The sequence below is a fragment of the Spodoptera frugiperda genome, chromosome 13, assembly GCF_023101765.2.
Source record: "Spodoptera frugiperda isolate SF20-4 chromosome 13, AGI-APGP_CSIRO_Sfru_2.0, whole genome shotgun sequence".
NCBI classification, from domain to species: domain Eukaryota; kingdom Metazoa; phylum Arthropoda; class Insecta; order Lepidoptera; family Noctuidae; genus Spodoptera; species Spodoptera frugiperda.
The window spans coordinates 9,869,986-9,893,965 of NC_064224.1; the positions used below are offsets into that span (position 1 = coordinate 9,869,986).

Here is a 23,980-nt window from a genome sequence, read left to right on the forward strand (position 1 = left end):
TGTTATTACCTCCATCCACAAAGGATAAGCAAAATTTTATGAAATAAATAACGTTAACAAAATTCCATTAATTTGGGTAAAATTCATTTCCTTGAAACCCTAAAATGTTGCCCTATACGAAAAACGTCTTTCGCAAATTTTACACAATAATTTTTATTTTTATGCAATATTCAATCCAATGCCTATTAAATTATATCAAAATTATAAATATGCAGAGTTTTATATAAAGCTTTGCACAAAAGTAACATTTAACAAAAAAAAACACTTCTAGAAAAATACATAAGGTAATAAATAAGACAGTTGTAAATGGCAACACACATATTCGGTGTTCCGGAAAAACGATGCGTTTCAACGACGCTTTCATGATAATTATTCGTTTTGTTTGATCACTGCACGCGAAATTCGGTGATATTTACGGTTTTCAGTGTTATTTTCTGTGAGTGTGGATTATTGCTATTAAACGTGAGTATTTCCTTTGTTTGTTTCAGTGTTTTCGTATCAAATAGCGAGCGCGCCATTGTGCCGCCCGCCATCATTTCAATTATTGTTTTTTTTATTTGTTCAATTTGATTTAAACTCTTGTGAATGTTATCGAAACTTGCCGGAAAGTAGTTCAAAAACTTGTGTATTGTGTGTTTTTGTTTATTGATGTTATTGTGGTTAAATAGGTTATGGATTGAGCACGCCCAAAGGAACTTCGCGTCGGTGTTTCGTCTCGTAATTACGTTCACAAGTCGTGTGTAGTATTTCGTTACAACACGCTGTTGTAGCTATAGTTCGCTTCATATTTCAGCTACATATTTCCTATAGAATACACAAGAATTAAATGAAACCTGACCTCTTTGATTCTTATTAGGTAGTGCAATAGTTTACTTTGTTTTTCTACATTGTATTTTCTCAGATATCTGGCTATGAACACGAGTATGTGTATACTAATTTATGTATCTACATTCGAGAACTAGTTTCGAAGTTTTGCCATTGTTCACCTGTACTCTAAATAATATTTTTATTTTTTATTTGGACATCATTTCCTAGTGTTTCAATGTGTAGGTAACTATTTTTATTACCTTGACATTCAAACTAGATAAACTCTCATAAAACATAAGTATTTATTTTATCTTTATGTCCAAATCTTTTTAGTATCAGATCTGAAGATAAGTCCATATATCAGTGCCATAATTAAGTTATGTCCGTGCCCCAATCAATGCTAAGTTTTCCTTTAAAATAAATACCTAAGTAACTATTGTTATGTTTTGATTAGTTTAACTAATGTTTATTATAACTTCCTCCAGTCATAAAATCAGAGAAATAAAATTGCAATGAGCTACATATTTATAAATATTTATGAAACGGGTATTGTAATAATTTAAGATATGTTTTTCTGCATATTTATATTCATCTTCTTAGCAAGTAAACCAAACCGATGCTCACTATATTTAATAATTGTTTATTCCTTAACTTGAATCAAATACGAAGCATACATACAAAAAATTCTTCAAGAAAATAATTTCATTCATGCTGTAAAGATTTAAATAGTAAGCGATGTGACCGTAGCAATCAGATAATTCAAGTTATCTGCACCGCACCTGTCCGTAACCTCTTTATCTAGCAAGTACTATGTTTATACTCCGTTACTCTTGTTGATAATATCACTATGAATAGGTACTCGTAAGATTTGTACAACAGATTAACATTTTAAAACTTTTAATGAATTTATTACAGAGATTTTTTTATCTACTACGGTTCTTGGTCTTACGATTCATTCCGTCTTAACTATAATTATGATTGTATATGGTTTTGAGAATGTTGTAGTTAAATGTTTGAGAAGTGATGAATTTTGTTGACCGAAGTGAATGAACCTGCTTATCAGTGTAGATAAGCAATATACCTAATCTGTAGATTGTAATTTTTGTGTCAAGTGGCACATACTACATCAGAAATGGTGTGGTTGGTATTTTATTTTGACAGAAATTGACATGCAGGTTAAGTTATTTATCTGATTTTTACACTATTTACATGAGGAGAAATGGAACTGTATGTTGTCTTGAACACACACTACAAAATACACTATCATGCTCAATTTCAGCCCTTTGTATCTTACCACATAACCTAGGTTGGTACACCACTAACACAACAGAACAATATAGAACTAAAATATTAACTAGGTAAATGGTTATTAACCAACCTATGGTTTGTATGACCATAGCAACACAGTTTGGCACCTACAAATAAATTTAAATAAATTATAAAGTCAAGGTTAATATAAAAACACTTCCTATGGCGGCTCTGTTACTCGTACTTTAATAAGTTTTGCAAAAAAATATAATGGCAATATTAAAAGTTACGAAAATTTTACAAAAAACTCTAATAGGTTTACCTATACAAAGTGTATTTGTATGATATTAATCATACGATTTAAAGCTCAAGAAATCTGCCTAAGTTCCTAATCGTACTGGAAACTGGGACTGACAATGTTCCAAAATAAAAAAAAGTGTGAAATATACCTGGTGGCTCTATGAAGTCTACCGGGACCAGCTAATTTGCTACTTATGTCTAAGTTCAACATCTGAAAGTAGTACGTACATTACACGTAATCAACCGAAAAGGTTAATTGCCTATCATGTGCAAACGCATCTCGCCGAGACGTCTTGACCGACAAATAAATAAATAAACTCCGACAAGTGCAAAAAAACTGCACTCAGTCCCCTTCCCCTAACCACAGGATAAAGTGAAGATACCGCGCAATGTCTGTCGACGACTTTCCTTTTTTTTTTTTCATGTGTTTTGGGTATTTGTTTTGTAAACAGATGATGCGAAAGCCATGTGTTGGTTTAAGTACGTGTTTAAGAGAAAAAAATCTTGTCCTTTTACAAACTTGCGATAAAAGATGTAAAATTTTGTGTTACACCTAATAAAAACCCCGGCCTCGACAATATGTAAACACGGCATCGTATTTCATTCTCGAAATATCATACTTTTCAAAGAAACAGAGAAAACAATAGCTTTTTTTTGCTTTGAAATTAAAATAATACGGTGCACAATGATATTTTTACGTTTTCAAAGATTTTGTTACAAAAATTGTTTGGAATACGTTATTATTTTACTGAAACCTCAGTTTTCTATATTATTTTTTATGATAACTAACTCGGTATTTTCAAGAACTCTTCGCTATTAATTTAGTACAATTAAAAGTACATTACATAACAAAAGTACATTTAGTATAATTAAAACATTACTGATTGCTAAATAGCTCATAAAACTGGTTAAATAATAAAAAAGTTACATTTAATTCACTCAAATTAAGTTTATATTGTAGAAAAAAAAAATCTTATAGGTATAATTGCTACAAGCGAGTTATTTACTACGATTATCCTTAAACAAAGCGTGGCTCCTACTATTAATTTGTAGGTATGTAGCCTTACTATCTCGTATGACTAAAATGGAACAATATAGCGAGCTACTAAACCCACGTGGTTAACAGGCAGCTTGTAGTGTAATGAAATTAATACTCTTTAACTATCCTCCTTGCGTCCAAAGCAATATGGACGGTTTACTTTTAGGACAGTCCCTAAAATAACTCGCACTTCGACACTTCCTAGTTTGAGAAAATAACATCACATGGAACTAGAATTCATCTATTTCTGTGATATGTGATGTGCTGTTTCTGTAAAACAAATGTTATGATTGAACATTAACTTTCATTGAAGACGATTACAAAACGCTAGTAGTCGCATGAATTAGATACGGCGGCAGTTGCCTGGACTCAATTCTTGAAAGAACTGAAGCTAATGTTTTACAAAATCTTCGTATCTCGTTGGCAAATCAGCGAATGCCAACAAAAAATCTCTCGGGCCTCTATTTGCCAATACATAAACCATATCAACATCCCAGACGTTACACGACCTTGAGTGTGGCACAAGAAATGCCAAGCAAATTATTTGACGAGTCACATTCATTCATCATATCTTTGGCGTGGTATTACGGAAGCAATCACCCGTAGTTGCTAAGTGGGCGACCCATGGCTTAATCTGAGCTTAGAAGCCTGGGTAGTGACAGGAAGTAACTATAACTACAAACACTATTTCTTTCACTTCAACTAAACGCAAAACACAATCCAGAATGGTTTAGAGACAAACTAGCTTGAAGAACGGTTCTAGTCATAAGAAATGATATTGCTTTTGTCATTTTAAAATGATTCATCGAATCGTTAGTGATATGAATACTAATTGCTATCATTGGGATTGTGGTTACGATTCAATTAGTACGACAATTGGTGGAAACCAAGCATAATGTCCTTGTATAACTTTAAAATTTATCTGTGAACTAGGACTAAGCAAATCGTGCAGGGCCCGTCCACTAACGTAGGTCTTGTATCCATAAATAGACTTTAATGTAGGAGGCCTAATGATTCACAATTGAGTCCAGAGAGTGGACCTGATTGAATTTAGCTCGCTTACTTTACAAGGCCTACGTTTGTTGTCGATATCTGAGAGTATCTCATTGTCTGTCGCTGACATGTTTATCAAAAGATAGAACAAAGGATTTCTATGATATTCATGTACCTACCTAACCTACCTTCCAAAGGTACCTACGGCACTATAATAGCTCAATTAGGTAATACAGGGCACAGTGACGGCCCGTCCCTTCGTATAAAAACTAATGGACCATGACTAAGTAGAACACCGAACGAGTCTTGGTTTTGTTTGATAGTTTTATCAATATTCGTGTTTATTGTGAACAAGTCTAGGTATAATTTTGGTTGGAATAATGATTATTTGAGGCTAAATATTTTACATAGGGTTGTTACTTTTGTTAGCTATTTCGTGCTAATCATATGTTACTTGCACATCAGAACATTGCTCGCTATAAATGGTCCTTAACTTACCCAACAATCTTCATTAATTAACTAATAGAAATAATATCAGTAATTACCTTTTGAAGCCTTAATTCTACTTACGTACTTCATTGCCCCGGCTCATTTGTCATATTCCTGAAGGAAGACACTATTTATGTTGTTTTTAATTGGTTACAGTATGGTTCGTCTCTTTTATCGGGCAATTAGTTCAAGCAGGGGAATATTAATGGTAGCGCCCGTCCCTTCGGTATCGAAACAAGTGAAGTGAGACGGTACAATGCTCAACAAGTGAACTACCGCGTGTGGTGGTTTTTGTAACTTTATACACACGGTGCCTTTTTTGCTCAAAGTCTCGGATAAAAAGGATTTCTGGTTCAGTGATTTTGATTGGAGAATATTGGAACAATGTACCCGTTCCTTTATCAAGTGGTTGAAATACGAAATCCTGGGTTGCCAAAGCACTTAAATCAGTCAAAAAATTGATCAATTTATGAAGCAATCAATTAACTAATGTTCAAAACTTTACAGTGCCTTCTACATGTTATACATCTATCAATATTCTTACGATCTTCGTTTACTATTTCGGTATCTAATTCGCTACATTTGATAAGATATCGAATCACAATCATTGTGTAAACATCGCCAATTTGTCCACCGTTCCGATGCCCCAATTATTCAATGGGATTAAATCTATGGTGTGTAACTACAGTCGAATGAGATAATCGAAAACCGCTCTTAATGCTATTGAAATAAAAGCGTTTCCAATACCTAAATTGTCACTTAGTTCTGGTTGTAAGCGTGCTAAAGTGAGTTAGATTCGAGTACACGCATGAAAACCATTAATACGGTAGCTAGGAAGCTTTGGATGAATAAATCTTTTGACTGTATTTTTTTTACTCACGGTCACTTGTTCATTCACCTGAACAAGAGCAACAGTTGGAGCAAAATCAATTAACTATTTCTTTGTGTCACGTAAACATAAAGTCATTGGACCTTATTTTCCTCATAAGAGTTAAAACTGTTCTAAATATTCTAATTTGTACATTCCTAAAGGTTTTGATGTAAGATGAAGAATGTCTCAACAAAATTAACTTACTATCTACCTACCTTACTTCATTCCATAAAGGTATACTATATGTAGCTACTGCTTTACAAACTCACGTTTCTTCAAAAGGTCACCTTAGGTCGTGGAACTTTGGTACTATTTGTTCAGTTGCATTAACTTGCAAATCTTTTGAGAGCAAGACGCGCTAGGCTGGCCTTTGTCAATATGTCAAGTACTTGCAGAGTGCAATTGTGGGCCGTACATAGCGCATAATGACATAAGTGGTGTTAGATGTGCGAAGATGAAGAGATGTGATTGTAAGAAGCTGGACACAAGTGCTGTTTTTGAAGAGAAAACCATTAAGGATTAATTATTATGTTACCGGTTTACTCACGTAATATTTTGACGAGGTAACATAATAATTAATTTAGTATGTCTCACGAAAGTTACAATAAAACCTTTAAGGATGACGAAAAGCAGCTCTTATTTTACTTACAGCTCATGATTCCGGTTATATCAGTAACTCAAAAACCTTACATTGATTTGAAAAACACAAAGACTCTGATCCTTTTTGGCAGTCTCCGAAGTAACCAAATCTGAAGTAAAACCGAAAGGAACAAAATATTTGACCATTGAAAAGTACTTTCTAATAATATGCTAACGCGTTATTGACAGATAATTTAGTAAAATACGTATTTATGCAATTGTATGCGCATGAGTCTACGTTTGTATGGAGTTATGTACTTTCACAATCTAACGTGTGGCTTTGTATGTGAGACTAGGTAGGTAGAGGTAGGTATAGGGAAAACTTGATATTTCCTGTAAATAAATATAGTGTATATCAGTCAGATGTGTACTTAATAGTAGAATATAATACAACTGCTGTTTTTCAGCACACAATTCATTATTTTCTGTTATTACTGAACCGCACCGGGTCCTCTTAGTTAACCAACCCCGGAGAGACAAGCTATGCCCTAGAAACTCCAATAAATGTATGGTGTCAGACAACGAAAAAGGAATCAAGAATAATCATCACGTCATTTGAAGCGAAAATCAATAGTAGCTATAATATTTTTAAACCAAACTATTAATTTGTCCCATAAACGTCAATCCCAACTCATAACACATGGATACTTAACCATATAAGTAAGTACTAACGAACGAACAGTCGAACACACTCCCTTAGCGTTCACGTAGCGCATTGTGATGCATGTCATGCGCGCATCGATGCGCACACGCATGCCATGGTTGTACTCCATCCTGTCTGTACACAGCTTTATGTTAGCTTTACACACTACCGAATACGGTGATATTTAGTTGAACTTTATGGTCTATGAGCTCGTAACTTTTTTAGCATTATTTTAATTGATTTTTTAAACAGTTCTCAACTTTTTTTGCTCTTATCCCTTTTTTGTTAGCTGAGTGAACGTTTGCTGAATAAATAGGTCTAAGACTGTTTCGATTCCAACCTAATTAGAACAAAGCAAAAAAAAAACATTATTGGCTAAGTTAATAGATCACCACCAAAAATAGATGACGGTGATCTCTCAAATTACAGTAACAATACTCTATTAGTAGTTCTCAATCACACATAAATTTTTCTCCACGTCTTTTGTTTATGTAAAACAGAAATCATTGCGTATTTTCGACAGGTTATTGAACTTCCTCATTTTAGTGATAACTGTACAATAAAATTATAGATGGAAACCACCTGCAATCAAGTTTGTAGACTACGCTGTTGTAACCTGTCTTTAATGAAATGGGAAAGGAAATGAACACAAATAGGTACACGTGTATGTTACCTTAGTATGCACCTACTTCTTAGTGCTAACTGCTGAATAAGCATACAAAAGGTGTTAACCGTTCCATTCACTGCAGGCTTCAAGTAGAACCCTTTAGTTTATAATGATCCTTAACCACTAAATTTTAAAGTGCGTCTGATGCACATAACTGAGAAATCCCACGCTTCGCAGATGATTCTTATTAACCGACTTATTTTTTTAATATAAATTTAATGAACATCAAACTACTCGTATCGTGTACAATTTTGAACAATGAAATGTAATAAATCTTCTATCCGTTAGTCGGTCGTCATTAGAAATCCATTACATTACATCTGCCAATCTCACAAGCACGCCAAACATGTGGCCATGTTTGATCCAATGTTGGAATACCTCCCCGAAGAATTAATGTAACTGATGCATTGTACCTGAAAAGAATATTGCGCAAAAATCAGCACAACTTTATCCAAATAATGTTTATTATGTGTTTTGTATTCCGTATTTCATGGTGATATAACTATTATAAAAACCCCACTGTCTAAACCAGCATTGGTCTCAAGTTGGTTCTAAAACTGCGCCATGTTGGATCATTACCTAGTGCGTTGACCCTTATGGCAGCTGCCCAAAAACACTTCTACAATCGCATATTGTTACTGGCTGTTAATTGAGTGGTATTATGATGGACTGGAGTTTTGTGTGATGTTCTTGGCGTGTATTATATTGCCTAACGTGTTTCCTGCTGACTCATAGTTCAATGGTTTGAAAACTTTGAAAATTAGACGTTATTTTGTTGTGTTTTTGGTGTACCTATGATTGGTTCGTGTCTGGTGAACTCTTTAAAACCGAAGTTGCATGATTAACTGTCTTTTATAAAAAGAAATGAGATTTGACAATGGAGAGCGCACTAAAATGTCTAGATTCTTTTCTTATTTTTATCAATTCGTAAATAGATTGTATGAGCCATTTTCATTCGGATTACTCGATGAAAGTGGAAACAAAAACTTAAACCTCTATCCTACATATCAGCATCGTGGCTAGTTGGCAAGGCTCTAGCTTTCATTCCAGTTGTGCTACAACAAGCCCGCATCCGGTTTTCCGCATCCAATCATTCTAAACACACTGCCTCGCTTTCTTCAAGACATCGGGAAGCTAAAAAGCTCATTTTGCAATATTCCGATGCAGTTTGAGAGCAAAGATCAATGCACCAGACAAAAATTCAAGCACAAAATGAAAAACGTGCAAATTCGCGACGTACAAAAAATGGGACACACTTTTAAGTGATTTCCTTTTTTTCCTATAGTTAGATGCTGTTCAATTTCATGTAACTGTCAATTTGTTCGTCTCGCCCGACTGTCTGTCTGGTCTAGTGGTTAGGTCTCAAAATTGTGAAAGTTAGTCATTTAGCAGTTTTTGAAATGATTATTTCCACTCCAGTTGTCCATTGAACGGCTCAAACTATTAGTTAGGCATTATCCTGGGCCATGAGGCTTGTTTTGTAGGTTATTTTAGAATAAACTAACGCGGTTTGTTTTAAGACATGTCTGTGCTCATTAGCGGTGACATTTTTGATAGCAACCCGATGACCTAACCACATTATTCAGCTGTGCAAACTGCACGAACTAGTAGCTCTAAATATGCGGAAGTCTGCAGTTATTCGGGGAAATAGGTAAAATAAATAATGCAGTAAAACTAGATTCTTCTTGTATTGTGTCCAATTTTCTCGTGAAAACTGGGTCATTAACAAAGATAAATGAAAGAGCAAGGCTAATTGTCTCGTTTGTACAGATTCGGGAGTGTACAATATGAATGAAAATCAAGATTTCTTTGCATACCACCAGATGGTATTTAAAAAAAGGTTAGGTAGAGATTGTATTTTTAGCGATGACTCAGTGTTTAGGATATACATAATATTAAAAAGCGAGTTCTTGAACTATTGCTAAATATGCATATTTGCGGTACAATGACTATGTGTGTTTTACAAATTAGTATTATGTCTACGGCCTAGACTTTCTAGTTTTGTATTTATTTAGTGTTTATTGCCATTGATGCAACCTACCTGCCACCTGCAACAGATTCCGATAGATTTATTTTGGTGCGAGATTGTTGCGGATACTCCAAACTGGTTTTTTATTCGTCTAGTCGAGATATTTGTCTTAAGTAACATATAGATATTATCTAGACTGGTTCCCATGTTATTCTTCTTTCTGCAGTTTCGTATGTTTTGAAAAAAAAAATAGAAAGGCACAATACCTTCCCATGGAATACTTTATTAGCGTTCTTTTCAGTAACTAATTATTATTTTAAATCGAGCCTAGTTGTCTAGGTTCGATTCGATCGAACTGATCAGCCTAACAACACAATAGTTACGAACGTACCAAAAAAATGTTACCCACGACTTCGATTCAGTTTACTCTACAAAGAAATCATTAACGTAGTTTTTTTTGTCAAGTCCTTGTTGCGTAACCGCGTAATCCAAGGTTATTCAGCGTGAGTTGTCGAACTTGTTCACTATATCACTATTACTATAGTATATTGGTATAGTTAGTTCTATCTTTCATGCATTGTATATTATTGATTATTGAAAACTTAAGTTGCACGTTTAGAAAGAAATATTGCATAATGGTATTTATTTTACCTCTATTTATGTACACAGAATGACAAATTCATATTGAAAAATAACCCACACTGTGTGGGAATTATTAATCTTTGTGCGATGGATACGTTTAACTAAATTGGCAGCATAAAAATGAGTGCACTTCTACGACATTACCGATTACTGATTTATTTTAATAAGCCCAATTCGTTAATCGATAACATAATGACGATGGAATGTAAAACATAGGTTGGAGTTTATTAAGTAGTGGACCCAAAACAGTTAAGGCCGGTGTACCTTTTGTTGCGAAACAGTAGATAATTTGTACCTTTAACTTTACTTAGTAGTTCCCATGTTTGTACATGCTTGCGTTTGCGTGCTAACACCACCTTGTCAGCATTCGTTTACTAATTGATCGTGACATCGGCAACACGCTCTTGATCTCTCTTGACCTTTCCCTTCTTCATTTGTAATTTCGCGATTACCTACTTACGGAGACCTTAAGGTACTTTTTGTACTCAAAAATCTTCGATTCTGTTTGTTTTGAAGAACCGTTATTTATATATTATCTTTCTCATGTTAGCACTTGATACGTGTTTTGCAAGTGTGAGTATTTTCTTTCGTTTATCAAACACTCCATTTCGAGCGGTTCTCGTTTTTACTTTCCTTAATTACAATAATGAATTAATTTATACTGGCACCGTTTAGTTTGACACACATTCTTGTGTGAACAATGGGTTTACATGCATTCATTTGTTTTTTCTTTATGCAACATCAATGTGTGACCTTGAGTTTTGTTAGTTAAAGATGCAAAACTCCGAAGTAGGTAATTTGTAATTGTCGTTTTGGGCAGTTATTTTAAGTATGTATTTCTACTTGGGAGAGTCGTCTTACCGTTAGGATTATCCACGTGTGTCACCACTATCATCGTATTAGTCACAAGATGTCTGTTGCTGTATATGGGTCTCCCTCAATGACCTCCAGATCTAATGTAAGCGACCTGCATCCAGCGGCTTCAGCTATCTTTATCCGGTCATCTGTTTAGTAATTTTTAAGTACTATACGCGTCTTTGCACTCAGCCAAAAACTACCATCTCCTATTCCATCCTTTTCATATTCCCTAGTCAACATGGCCACTGTACGCAGTTTCAAGTCGTAAGTTGAAGGTAACGTCGTACGTCATACTCCAGCTAGGAAGATATCAGCAATATTATTGGATTGTTATCAGTTGTTCAATATTTACACTTTGTAGGTGAGTACCTTCAGCGTTCACGTAAATGTCAAGTGAACTATTGCCCGATATCACGCACTGGACTGGGAAGCTAAAGATAAGAAAATGCATAGGAAGTAATGTGTTGCTATAGGTGGAGTCTAGAATCTAGTTAGTTGATATACTTACTTTTTAACTAAGAATCACGGTTTATTTACGTAAATTAATGGAGAAAAGCTCTATTAGTTTCGAGTCACAGAGGGACTCTCCACCATGCTCCATCTTCATATGCTTCATCTGCTTAGTATGTCGCGCTAATTTAGTATGTCACACAATAGTTATTATAAACATATAATATATTTTTTTATGTAATAGAGGCCAAACAAGCAGACGATTCACGTGATGGTAAGTTATCACACCAAAAATCAATTATGCATAGAATTTCACCGTGAACATATTTTCTGGATGATGGATGGACACAGGGATAGCCCTGTCTCCTTTCTTCCTTACGGAATACGGATCAAAAATTATGATTCATTTGCCTGTATACTGTCTAAAGAAACGTGAAAAATTATTTAACAATAAGGCTACAAAGCAATTCGCCTTATCACAGTTCATTGTCTCAAACCTCTGCTGTGCCCTTTGTAAATTGTTATCAGATGATTCATTATTCATTACCTTTACAAATGCCTATAGCAAAATTCAATAACTCGTTTTCAAACAGGTTCGGTACCCGATTAGGTGAATTTTGAGTAATGAGCTTTCACATTGACTGCTCACTTATTTGGGAGTGCATTGCGATGCATTTAGTCCATCGCGTAGGTAGCAAGGTGCAGTGTTGCCTAACTCTTGTACAGTCTGGTCTAGATTCGATTCCGTGGGTGTAGTTTCAGTGTTTAATTTTGAAAGAGTTCTTTAAAAGGAGCCTAGGTGTTGATCTGTGAGTACCTACTGCTATTGTGTTTTTAATTTTAATTTATTTTACAAATAGAAAAACATGGTAAATATCCCGTTTCAAGTTCCATTTCTAGTGTTAGTGACCATGTCAATTTAAAAACTTTTTTAAACGTCTTATGTGTTCTAAAATAGTAATGTTATTTTTGGGCATCCGTGTGAACAAAATTATTTTCTAAACTACATTTCATTTTAAACCAATCCTTATTTAACCTGCTTAGCAATGACTTGCAGTTTTATTTAAACCAAAGTTAATGGTACAAAAGAATTTTTATCGATATTAAATCTTTGCTAGTGGTTATAATTAAACCACTTAAGGCGGTATTTTACCAAGAATGTGGCGTGTATTAATATTTATGTATTCTAGTTTAAGTTTAACTTAAATATAGCTACTACTTAGACGAGACTTTTAAAATTCCATCATGATTTCAATAATATATTTAACTTAACTAATAAACAGTCTAAAAATAATCAGCTCTAAATCCATTAATCATTCACATAGAAATGTGTTTTCACTCTCATCAAAAGCTATTAACTGTATAAAAATAGAAAATGATTAAAGTTTTTTATAGGTATCTTTTAGTTGATCCCTTAGTTATTAATTTTTTAAACCATCTCGAATATCGATGCGATAAAAATGGGTTTAGTAGAAATAGGTACAATGTAAAAAGTTTATCCCATCCGTGTTTGATTACTCAGCTAAGCACATAATCAACCCTTTTAAGCATTTTTTAGGTAGCTAAAGTATATATGGAAACGTGATACCATAATATTGATTGAACATGAGAACCTTTATTTTGATCCGACAAGGGTACCAAAATTCTCATTTTCATTATCGTTTGGTGATTAAAAACAAAAAATGTCGATGCACTTGCACAAATATTGATATATTTAATTCAAAATGTTTTTGATTTATTAAAAATCACTCATACACTACAGTATTTCAACGTAATATTAAAATGCACAACACAATTTCATATTTAAAAACCGCTTTTACTTCCTTACCTATGAATAATGGCGGTATACTGTCACTCAACACTGAAAACAATAAAATCCACGTGCTATGCAATCCTCTCCACATAACGTAACAGTCAACAGGTGGCTCATCGGAACAGCTTTTAAAAATAAATCCATCCTCGCCTCCATTTGAAAATAAACTCCTACAAATATAGAAAAAAAGCATTCGTTTAGAAGGGTTGATTTATCATGGCCGGTTGCGGCTGAGCTATGGAATCACCATCCGTGAACTTGACCATTATCTCTAGGTTATGCAGGGTTTATCGTGTCTTGGTAACAGACAGTGCATACAATAAGGTCGCTGTTACAAGTTTTATTAGCGTTTTTAACTATATTGTGTAGTTGCTCGTTAAATGCAACTTACTTTAAGGAACAGAGAGTAAAGTTCCTTAAGAAAAGAAGGATCCTCCGACCAGGTCGTACCTATCTCGTAGTCTGCTTAGTGCTTAGATGATTTCTAAATTCTCTCCTTCTAGCACAACAAACACTATTAATAATTGTATTCTAGAAACATGACTAGAAACATAACCGTGCGTTGGCACGGTGGCATGGTAACCGGCTGCCGCGTAACATGTAGCGTATTCGATTCCCGCACGGGGCAACTCTTTGTGTTCCGCAAAACGCACCCACAACACAGGAGAAAATCCTAGAGTGCGGAAACTTTAAAAAAACTTCTTGAACGGCAAGACCAAAGCGATTGAACTGGAATTGCAGTAAGAGAGAACTTATTAAAGTTGAGTGGCGTAGAGTATTTGGGCATCACTATACCGAGTGGTAATCACACTCATCACGATTTGATTATAGTGTGTTGGTATGTGTGTATAGCTGTACATAACATCTGTTAACGCGAGTGGTAAATGAACGGCCCTTGCGCTGATGGCCTTTATAAGCGCCTTGCTTGGGTTGTGGTACAAGGGACAAGGATAAGCGGGTTCACAATATTAAATTAAGTGTGGTTTTAACAATTTATGTTTACTTACCTCAAATTATGACTGTGTCCAGAAAAACCCAAATATGAAAGAGCCGGAGTGATACCACGGCCTCTCAGAAAACGTGAAACAACGCTGCGTTGTGTTTCGTTGTGTAAGTGAAGTTACTGGAGGCCAGTGGAGGCCCTACTACCTCAAAACCGCAACAATCCCAAAATTCCTTAAACCCCCTTTTAACGACTCTGGTGATTCGGGTGTCCATGGCGCCGATTGCTTACCATCAGGTAATCCGGCTGCTCGTATACCGGCTATTCTCGAAAAAAGCCCAAATTTAAAGAAAAAGAAACGATGTAAACTGCAGTAGCAGTTTACATCGTTTCTTTCAAACGGATGATTCAGTCCTGTAGTATTAGTAAATATCAGTCCTGTAGTTTCTTTAAAGAAGATGGTAAAAACTATTGTTTATATAGGCGTCCATTGTTCTGAACGCGTGTCAGAACTTCATAAACGATGTAAAAATAACAAGTTTTACTTAATTACTCAGCGTTTAATTGTTTATATCCATAGCTAATCTGTAACTGGAACAAACAACGTTTTTATCAAAAAAAAGTCGTTAGTCGAGTGACTAGCAAGCATGCAGTATCACGTTTGGTGTCAGTGCAGAGCATGGTTGTTGGATTTTTCAGTTTTTATAATTCTAAGTAACTATTGAGTTTAAAATTATTCTGTCTATCCCTATTGCTCCTTTTTATGAGTGGGACTCAATAATATAACTGAAAAAACAGTAATGTTGCCTATAATAGACCTCTGCCTACCCCTTTAAGAAAGGAAAGGCGTAATAATATTCTCCATAATTAACATCTTTGAACATTTAATTAACGTAATAACACAATCTTATACCACACTCCATGACCCAGCCGTTGAGTCTGTGTGCGTAGAGTGCATTGACCCTTCGCCTCTATTTATGTTAGAAGGGAAATATCCAATACTTGGAGAAAGCTCCATAGCTCCATACACGACCTTGTCTGCCCAGTACCATAAGTGCATGGTCATTACATGGCGTGCAAAAAAACTACGATTCGTGAGGTTATTGTTTGGTCGAAAATAGATTCTGTTGGTGAGATAAAGTTGGTTTGTGCTCTGGCATTTGTATTTGTTGTATTTGGTGTTGTTGTAGTTACAGAAATAATAAAATTATGAGCTATCAACATACATACATAACCTTCCGCCTATCTCCCACGGGGGTAGGTAGACAATGGAACGCCAATTGTTACGAATCTCACAAATCTCTTTCGCTTCATCAACAGTCATCAGTCTTTTCATGCATACTTGTCAGTTAAATACTTTTAATTTACTTTACCAGCTATCAACACACATGGGCTACTTTTTATATTGCCGATATTTTTACAAGATTGGGAGTTAAAAGTTGACAAAACGCAGGCGGAAAGCTAGTTTCGTTATAAGTTGATTAATTAATTTGTAACTTCCTAGCCATACTTACTTAATTTTATTAGTATTTTAATATTTTATGTTTCCTAATTTGTTTTTATCATCTACTTCTACACGCCTGTTTTGGATCAGATGGGCTTTTTATAACACTACTTCCATCGAAGCGATGGTTCTAAAAGTATTAACACACATTTTTTTTTTGTTAAGATATGTCTGTAATTTTCGAGTTACTTGAGTTTTTTGTCATGTAATAAAACCAATTTTAGAATTTGTATAATTTGATTCGGCTCCGGGTACTAATGGAATCCTGATTTCTTATGTAATTTCTGTAGCTTAATAGAGAGTGAACACGCGATACTGCATTGTTAAATTACCCCATATACAAATTCAGGTCATGCTATCATACAATAAGTTACAATAAAATCTATATCCTACTAAGTAAGTCTTTAAAAGTATTGCTGGGTTTTTTCGGCTTTTCGAAAATTTCTCAGTAGTAGCACGGAGTCTGGAATTGTATCCAGTATATGGCAATAGGCTCACCCCCTGTTACATGGGACTTATAACACAAATGGTGAAAAAGTGGGTGTACATTGTATAGCGGCATTACGTGTCGTAATGTGCACTTCTGCCTACCCCTTATGGGATAAAAGGCGTGACATTGCTTTTCTTTAAAAGTTAAGCCACACCTTAATCAATAAGTATGGCGAAAATTAGGCATTCGGCCTTACAAAACTGTCAATTTAAAATTTTCCTTTAGAGAAGCGCGTCTTACAGCAAATATTAATATATTTCAGTTTCTCTAACCTCGATGTGGGTAGCGCAATCCGTGAAAGTGTGTTAAATATTACGCAAGTTGTCTCAAACACTAAAAGGATATTCAAATGTCTGTGTACACAATAGTCTAGAAGCTAGGACATGTCGCCGGTAGCGGCACTAGGCAGACCTATACATACGTACATCGTGAGTGAATGTCCATGAGCTTGTTACGGGTTTTTCTTAATGAATGAATTTCTTTTTGGTGTGTGACTTGTTGAGTTTTCTCCTGAAGGCATAGTAAAGTATAGAAAGGGTTGTGTCTGCTGTGATTTTTATAGGGGTATCGTGATTGGTTTATTTTTGTACCATCCTTAAATTGTTGCTCCTGAACTGTGTGTGATGTCTATGTGCAAGTTGCGTTTGTAAAGTGAAAGAAATAGTGTAATCTTGGTCTTAGAAAAGTATGTAAGAGTGATGTCACAATATTTCAACTGGATGTGATTACAAGACAAAATTATAAAAGTCCTTGTGTTTTGTTCCAGGTAAACCATGAGTCAGAAGGTGTCCCGTAAGACGGCGGTCAGTGAAGAAGTAGAAAAGGTATTTATTATAAGTACTAGGTACTAACACATTATTATTATATTTTACACATTACATGTGTGAATAAAGTGAATAAACCGTTTAAAAACAGAAATTATTTCTCTAGCAATATCATCTCTTAACTGCTCTCTGCTAAAGTTCTACACTGGTCAGTCTGGTGCAGTGAGTCTTATCTTCAATAATTAATTTAAAACTAATAACATAAACTCTTATTTACAGAGAAACAGTCCAGTAAAAGAGATGAAAAAGAAAATGGCGGCGAACGCAGAGAAAGAGAAGCAAGCAGCAGAGAAGGCGACAGAAAAACAAACAGAGAAACCGGTAGAGAAACAAGCAGAGAAGGAGAAGTCTACTGACAGTAAATCAGACAAACATGAGAAGAATGATAAGCCAGAGAAGAGTGCTGACAAACAGACTAAAGAAGAACAGAAGAAACCTGAACCTCAGCCAGAGAAGACCAAGGAAGCTAGCAAAGATGATAAGGATAAGAATGGAAAGGTTAGTTCTATACTGGTGGGGTTACTGTAATATAGGATGTTTTGAGTTACATTTGTATATAAATTCATGACTTCGCCCATATGTGTAGTTGGACAGTTTAGTTTAAGTTTCATGCTCATTTATTCTTCTATCAAAATTATGTCGGTGATGAGTATTTCCGTACTTCGTATCTCTTCATCTTATCTGGATACACATTTCTTCTGCTGCTTCCAAATCTTGTAGCATTAGTGCAAATGTATAATATACCAAGCTTTAAATAAACAATTTCAGCCAGAGAAATCGGATGCGAAAAAGCCAGAGACGTCAAAACAGAACGGCAAACAGAACGGGCGCGATCGCGTGCACAACGGAGTGTCTGACGTCACGCTCGGTACCAACGGCACTGATGACGTATTAAACGGAACGGTGAGTGCGGACTCTGAAGACGATGACGTCATGCTCGTCATCGATGACAACGACCAGGACGACTTGTTCCCGGAGCTGACGTATGAGGAGACGTCTGACGGAGACTGTTTCGAACTGCCCACGCCCGAGAGCGGGCCCAGCAGGAGCCTGACGCGCCGATCACAGGTACCTCCGTGTACCTGTTGTGCTTTCTTCCCCATTTTGTTCCGATTCTGTTGTTGTAACTTTATTTTTTTCGTTGGTGCAGGTTCCTTAATTTACTAAACATTGTTTCTGGCGGTTTCTATGACAGTTCCGTCAGAATTTTTAGTGTTTTTTTTTTTATTTTGCAGTTTTATTTTTTTCGGTGTTGTGGTGATCATTTTAAGTTCAATGTCTCACTGCAAGCTAGACTCGATTCATTGAATCGTTTTCATTCATGATTATACTTCAATCAACATTAATTTACACCGTCATTTGCATGAATTACACGTACATTTCGCAATGGAATGCATGAATTAATTACTCAAAGTAAACTACACTTACAAGTGTAAACAATAAGATACAGTTTTGCCTACCTACATGAAGTAGTATACAATTAAAATTAGACGTAAAAGTCTACATGCTAAGATACATTATTGCATGCAAGTATTGCAGTGAGACAATGGTTTCATTTTGTGTGTCCATCCTAACGAACTAATAGCGTTGTTATGGTAAAGGTGAAATCGACGCGGACGCCCGAGACGCCGCGCCCGGCGTCAGACAAACAAACAGACAAGGATGCCGACGATGTAAGTCGCGGTATTATCATATACACGGATTATTGTATACATGGAGTACCGAAATAAGTCAAAAAATCTATGTAATATAGTTTTAAAAGTTCTTATGTAGGCTACAAGGTTTTATTTCGTGTTTACTTTGAAACTGCGTTGGTTTGGAATTTAGAAATGTTCGTTTCAATGGCATTGTCACTCCATTTATAAACTAATCCGTGTTGTCTTATCTTGTAAGGTCGTTTTGTGAATGTGGAAAATGATGATGATTTAATTGGTTTTTAATGTTTTAGAACATTGTGGCCCTTACCTAACATAATGTTATTTCCTCTTTTTATTTTGTTTTAAAACCTTGTCCCACACTACGATTTTCTCCTGTGTTGTGGGTGCGTTTACAAACATTCAAGTACACATACCCATAACACCCAGAATAGAAATAACAATTTGTGGATCACACAAAGAGTTGTTCCGTGCGGGAATTAAACCCCCTATATGATGCACGGTAGCCAGTAGCCCGCACCAATCGTGCATTCACTTTCGCTAATTACATTGTAGTGACATCTATCTCATATACTGAAAGTATTTCTAGCTATTACCCCAATTATAATAGGAGCAAGTATATTTACAAACATTATAGGGGCATGCCTATAATTGTACATAGTCTATAGGTGTGAATACAAGATTTTTTTTTTACAAATGCAGTGCAAAATGTAGCACCTAAGTCCTAATTCCAAATATTATCAATTTCCACATTGACAAAGCAGTGCTATGCACATATTTGCGTAGATAACTTGCACGGCACATGTATTAACAGTTCGCACATATTTGTATTACTAACACTACTGACCCAATTACACCGTATTGTGTATTATGATAATTTTATGTATTGTATTGGTAATTGTATGTTTAGCTAGAGACATAGTTAATATTCTTATGTAAAATCCTCCTTTGTAATTATTTAAAAGAATATGTTTTTATTTCTAAATTAATTCATTAGTAATATTATGTATTTTATAATTACGAGTATGTAAAAGTCTTCTCTCTATAAAATATGCATGATTTATCACTATCTTACTTTAAGATCTTATCTCATCATATTCTGTACAGTCGTTCTAAACATTGACACAATACAACAGACTGACAACACTTTAAAAACAAATACAATATCTATCCGTATAGTAAAATTAATAAACTCAATAATCAAGAAGTTACATAAACATACTAAAATAATTTTACTTAATAAAATTTCAGCCAAAAGATAAAGTATTGAAGCTCAAAGAAGACGCGACGGTGCCCACAGATAGGAAGCTACGGTCCTCAAACTCCCCCAAGCCTCAGGAAGGGAAGAAAGACTCCAAGAAGGATAAACTCGAGTCCCCCACTAAGGGGGAAGGGCTACAGAAGGTGGATGAGAAAGAGGAAGATGCTGCGAAGGAGAAGGGGAAAGACGGTGACGTTGAGGTAGAAGTTACGCTCGAAGTGCCCGGCAATGAGGGTGAGTTGGTCTTTTAGAAGTAGAGATTTGGGGTGATTTTATTATGGGGGAAAACAGGTGTGGTAATACAATCATATGTGTATTTCTTTTTCTTGTTTGTTTTTGATACCGAAATCCTGAGTTATAATTTTATACCGCTGATTATCGCCCCTGTAGGGGTGGGTACATCTGACTGGGCACCAACTTAGATCAGCTTCGTGAGACTGACGAATGACCCCCATAATCATAATTATAATATGTAGTTATGCTACGTACTCCATGTAATAGGCGATGAACCGTGAGCCTTTTGTTACCTATTAAGTATTGAATTTTCGGAACATCAAAATACGTGGTATGGTGGTTTCTCTTTTTGCAGTTGTTATTCGAGTTTTATAGCAATCCCAAAGGCAAATAAACTTTGATTATCACTGAGTTTGGGGTTCTTTCCTTAGGGGTGTGCCGTAACAGGCGTTACACCATCTCCGGAGCAGGTTTAGTTAGAGGTCTCGGTGCGCCTTATCAGTGCTGAAGGTGGCCACCGGGGTGGTTTTAGTGAGGTTAAAAATCCCACACTCCCTAGTTTTTCTCCCCAAAAAGCAAGGCCTTTTGAAGGTTTCCCCCGACATCAAAAATAAAAGAGTCTGGGGATCTAGGGTTCTATTTGCTTGACTTACTTGTCTCCAGTAGTAGAACCAGTCTGTTGCATATAGTAGGTATATGTGAGATGGACGCGGTAACGTTATGTGTAGTGTGACGTGTACTTGCAGAGGAGGAGCCTCGCAAGACGGACACCAACTTCTCCAAGTCGCGCGTCAAGGTGTCCCCCTACCGACGCAGCATGCGCATCGCGGACCAGACCAACACTTCGCTGCAGGCTAATTATACAGGTGACTTACCATTGTAATAATATTAAATGACTTTAAAAACTTAATAAAACTATAATGCAATTAAATCAGTCAATAAAGTAAAAGATTTAAATACAATATGATATTGGGTACTCACTAGATAACGGTTAATAATCTCATTCTTTATTACCGCTAAGTAACAAATAAAATCATAATCTGACTTTTAAAGTTGTCAAAATCTCCACGCTTGATAGACAAGTTGGAGATTTTAGGCACATTTCAGATTAATTTGAGAGTACTACCTGGTCTCTAGCAAGCATTCAGTCAAATATATATGTATTTTGCCTGATGATGATAATTGGTTTTATACCAACAATTACAGGAAACAACACAACAATGGAGATGGACATATCAGAGTCCTCGGTCCTGGAGGAACCTACACTGGACGACAGTTCGTACCTGCGTGGACTGCGCAGCATCCGCGGCCGGTCCTCGTACAAGCCCCTCAAGGAGATCACGCTCAGACATCTCACTACCAAGCGTACCACTACCACTACTACTACACCTGGTATGTATTGTATTTAGAAGAAAGAAAAACAGTTTATTTGCTCCGATTAAAAAATAATAAACATAAATTAGAAATAATTATTTTGTAGACCATCACATTAAAAATATGTATAAATCTACTACTAGTATGAACCAGTTGTAATCTTAGTTTATCAAAACTTATGCTATTCTTTAAACTAAAAAGCAATCAATTAATAGTAACCAGCAACGATACCAAGATCTTCACGCATGCTAGTATGTTGAATAGTTGGATATACCCAAACCTTCCCATGCAAAAATAATGGTATCAATACCCTGTGGCAATTTTTATTACGCGAAAGCGATTATTTCTGTTCCTTATTATAAAAATAGTTTTTACGTTTTATATTATGGTAACAAAATAATATTCAAACATTCTTTAATTCCCCCAGTAACGTCCCCAGCCCCGTCGACAGAGTCCCACAGCCGGCCCACGGGTACGGTGGTGGGCCGCAAGCGCAAGCCCGACGTGGAGTCCTTGGAGCTGGGCGTGGAGGCCACGGAGACGGCGGAGCCCGCGCCCACCAAGCGCATGCGCGTGCTGGACCGCCTCGCCGAGCCCTTCCGACGGGTCGCCGCCGCCGCCGCGCTGCCCGCCGTCGCCAGGAGGAACGCTGAGGTAATGCAATTTCAATACTACATTATACCGCAAATTTCGGTGAATAAACTAGGATAATTTTTCAATTTCTATTTACTTCTGTAATTATATCTGTCCCATTTTACTTTAGTTACAAATGTCTAGGTTCTTAGGTACTCAAACAGTAAGAGATCAAAAGATATCTCACTTTATTCTCAAAAATCTGCGTTAAAGGATCAAGAATCTCCTCTTTTGTTAATTATCTGTAGAAAAAAATGATTAATATTATAGCTATTTATTGTATAACACACTATTTGACTTAAATCTATAGGAATTATGCATATGCACGACAATTTACTAGAATCTGAATCTTTTCTAATTTCCAACAGATTGTGGGCATCAACACAGACCTACCACTGACGGCCCCCGTGGCATCGACAGAGACGTTTGACCCGGAGTCACTGAAGCCCGCACCCACCGGTCCGCCTCCGCTCGTCCCATCCACTGAACCAGTCGCCGTCCCACTCGTACACGACGAGAAGGACAACAAGAGGTGTGTCATCATGTAGAGGACAGACGTTGGGAAGTATCGCGCAAATATCTTCGTCACTAAACGAGCCGAAAAGAGCTCTGCCCAACTAAACAAATGAAATAAACGTCAAAAGTCAATGACGTTGACATGTGTCAAATTTGACAGCTGTCAAATACATTGAACGGTTTATTAATCTGCCGTCACCACTCGACATTGGCAGTATAGTCGACAACATTGTATTGGAGACTTAGTTGCTGATGTTTAGCGTGTCTAGCGGGACTGAAGATATTTGCACCTGTCCCGCGGTTAGCGTAGTAAAGACTGGAAGAACTAGCTCTGTCTAGACGGTCTGGTTATCAGATATTAGGTAAATGATATTCTCCTGGCGGACGCAATTTTTATAGATACGTTTTTGATGTAAGAGTTGAAGACATTGTGTGAGGTTATGGAGTGATGGAGACCGTAAATATATAAAGGAAGCTCTGACTCTGGCAGTATAGTCAACAACTAAATAGTAGAGAGACGTCCTTAGGCTACGGAAACTGTTCAATCAGATAGATAAGCTGTTTCTATTGACTTAAAATTAATATACTAAATGATAATTCAAATAAACTCAGTGGCATATCAAAATAAACTAAACATGTTGCATAAATAATTATTCAGAAAATGACATCAGACTATCACCTATCACTTAACCCTAGAAAGATAATCTTATTTTGACCTACGGTAAAGATAATCATACGTCTATGAGACGTATTCGCATTTATAAGTGCCTATGGGACAAGTTTCCATAAATAACCTTTTAAAAGTTATTGAGTTCGTGTGTAACGGGCCTTACGTCCTCGTCCGAATGTAAGTATTGTGCGTGAAGTGTGTTTTGTACTAAATGTTATTACAATTCAAATATATGTTGTTGAAAATGTCAAATTAAAAAAATATATTACCGTTTCACTGCTACGGTCATCTGTGGATGTCAACTTAAAATGTAATATCGTATACTATATCTTAAAATGTACTCGACATTACGGGTTTATGGTAAGGGAAAACATCGTGAGGAAACCTAGCCTTATAAATTTCAAATTGTAAGTTTGAACCCGTCTTCAGCAAGCATTGTGATTAATGC

At 36.0% G+C, this 23,980-nt stretch overlaps 1 protein-coding gene across 5 annotated transcripts; it reads left to right on the forward strand.

Annotated features, from left to right (window-relative positions):
• The first annotated feature begins 294 nt into the window (after positions 1–294).
• LOC118270581 (muscle M-line assembly protein unc-89) lies at positions 295–23,583 on the forward strand. 5 transcript variants are annotated; one of them, XM_035586204.2, is made up of 10 exons: positions 295–462; positions 17,132–17,189; positions 17,409–17,687; positions 17,958–18,257; positions 18,791–18,862; positions 20,096–20,339; positions 21,086–21,205; positions 21,546–21,731; positions 22,141–22,367; positions 22,715–23,583. In XM_035586204.2, the coding sequence occupies exons 2-10, from the start codon at positions 17,139–17,141 to the stop codon at positions 22,892–22,894; spliced, it is 1,659 nt and encodes a 552-aa protein (XP_035442097.2). In that variant the 5' UTR covers positions 295–462; positions 17,132–17,138; the 3' UTR covers positions 22,895–23,583. The 5 variants fall into 5 exon arrangements, with proteins under 5 accessions (XP_035442097.2, XP_035442102.2, XP_035442099.2 ...); XM_035586209.2 differs by having other exon boundaries at positions 17,958–18,092; XM_035586206.2 differs by lacking the exon at positions 18,791–18,862.
• Positions 23,584–23,980: the final 397 nt, after the last annotated feature.

Coding starts and splice junctions, on each gene's coding strand:
- LOC118270581 (XM_035586204.2), top strand. CDS start 17,139: ATGAGTCAGAAGGTGTCCCGTAAGACGGCGGTCAGTGAAGAAGTAGAA. Junction 17,190..17,408: donor TCAGTGAAGAAGTAGAAAAG/GTATTTATTATA, acceptor TCTTATTTACAG/AGAAACAGTCCAGTAAAAGA. Junction 21,206..21,545: donor GCTGCAGGCTAATTATACAG/GTGACTTACCAT, acceptor CAACAATTACAG/GAAACAACACAACAATGGAG.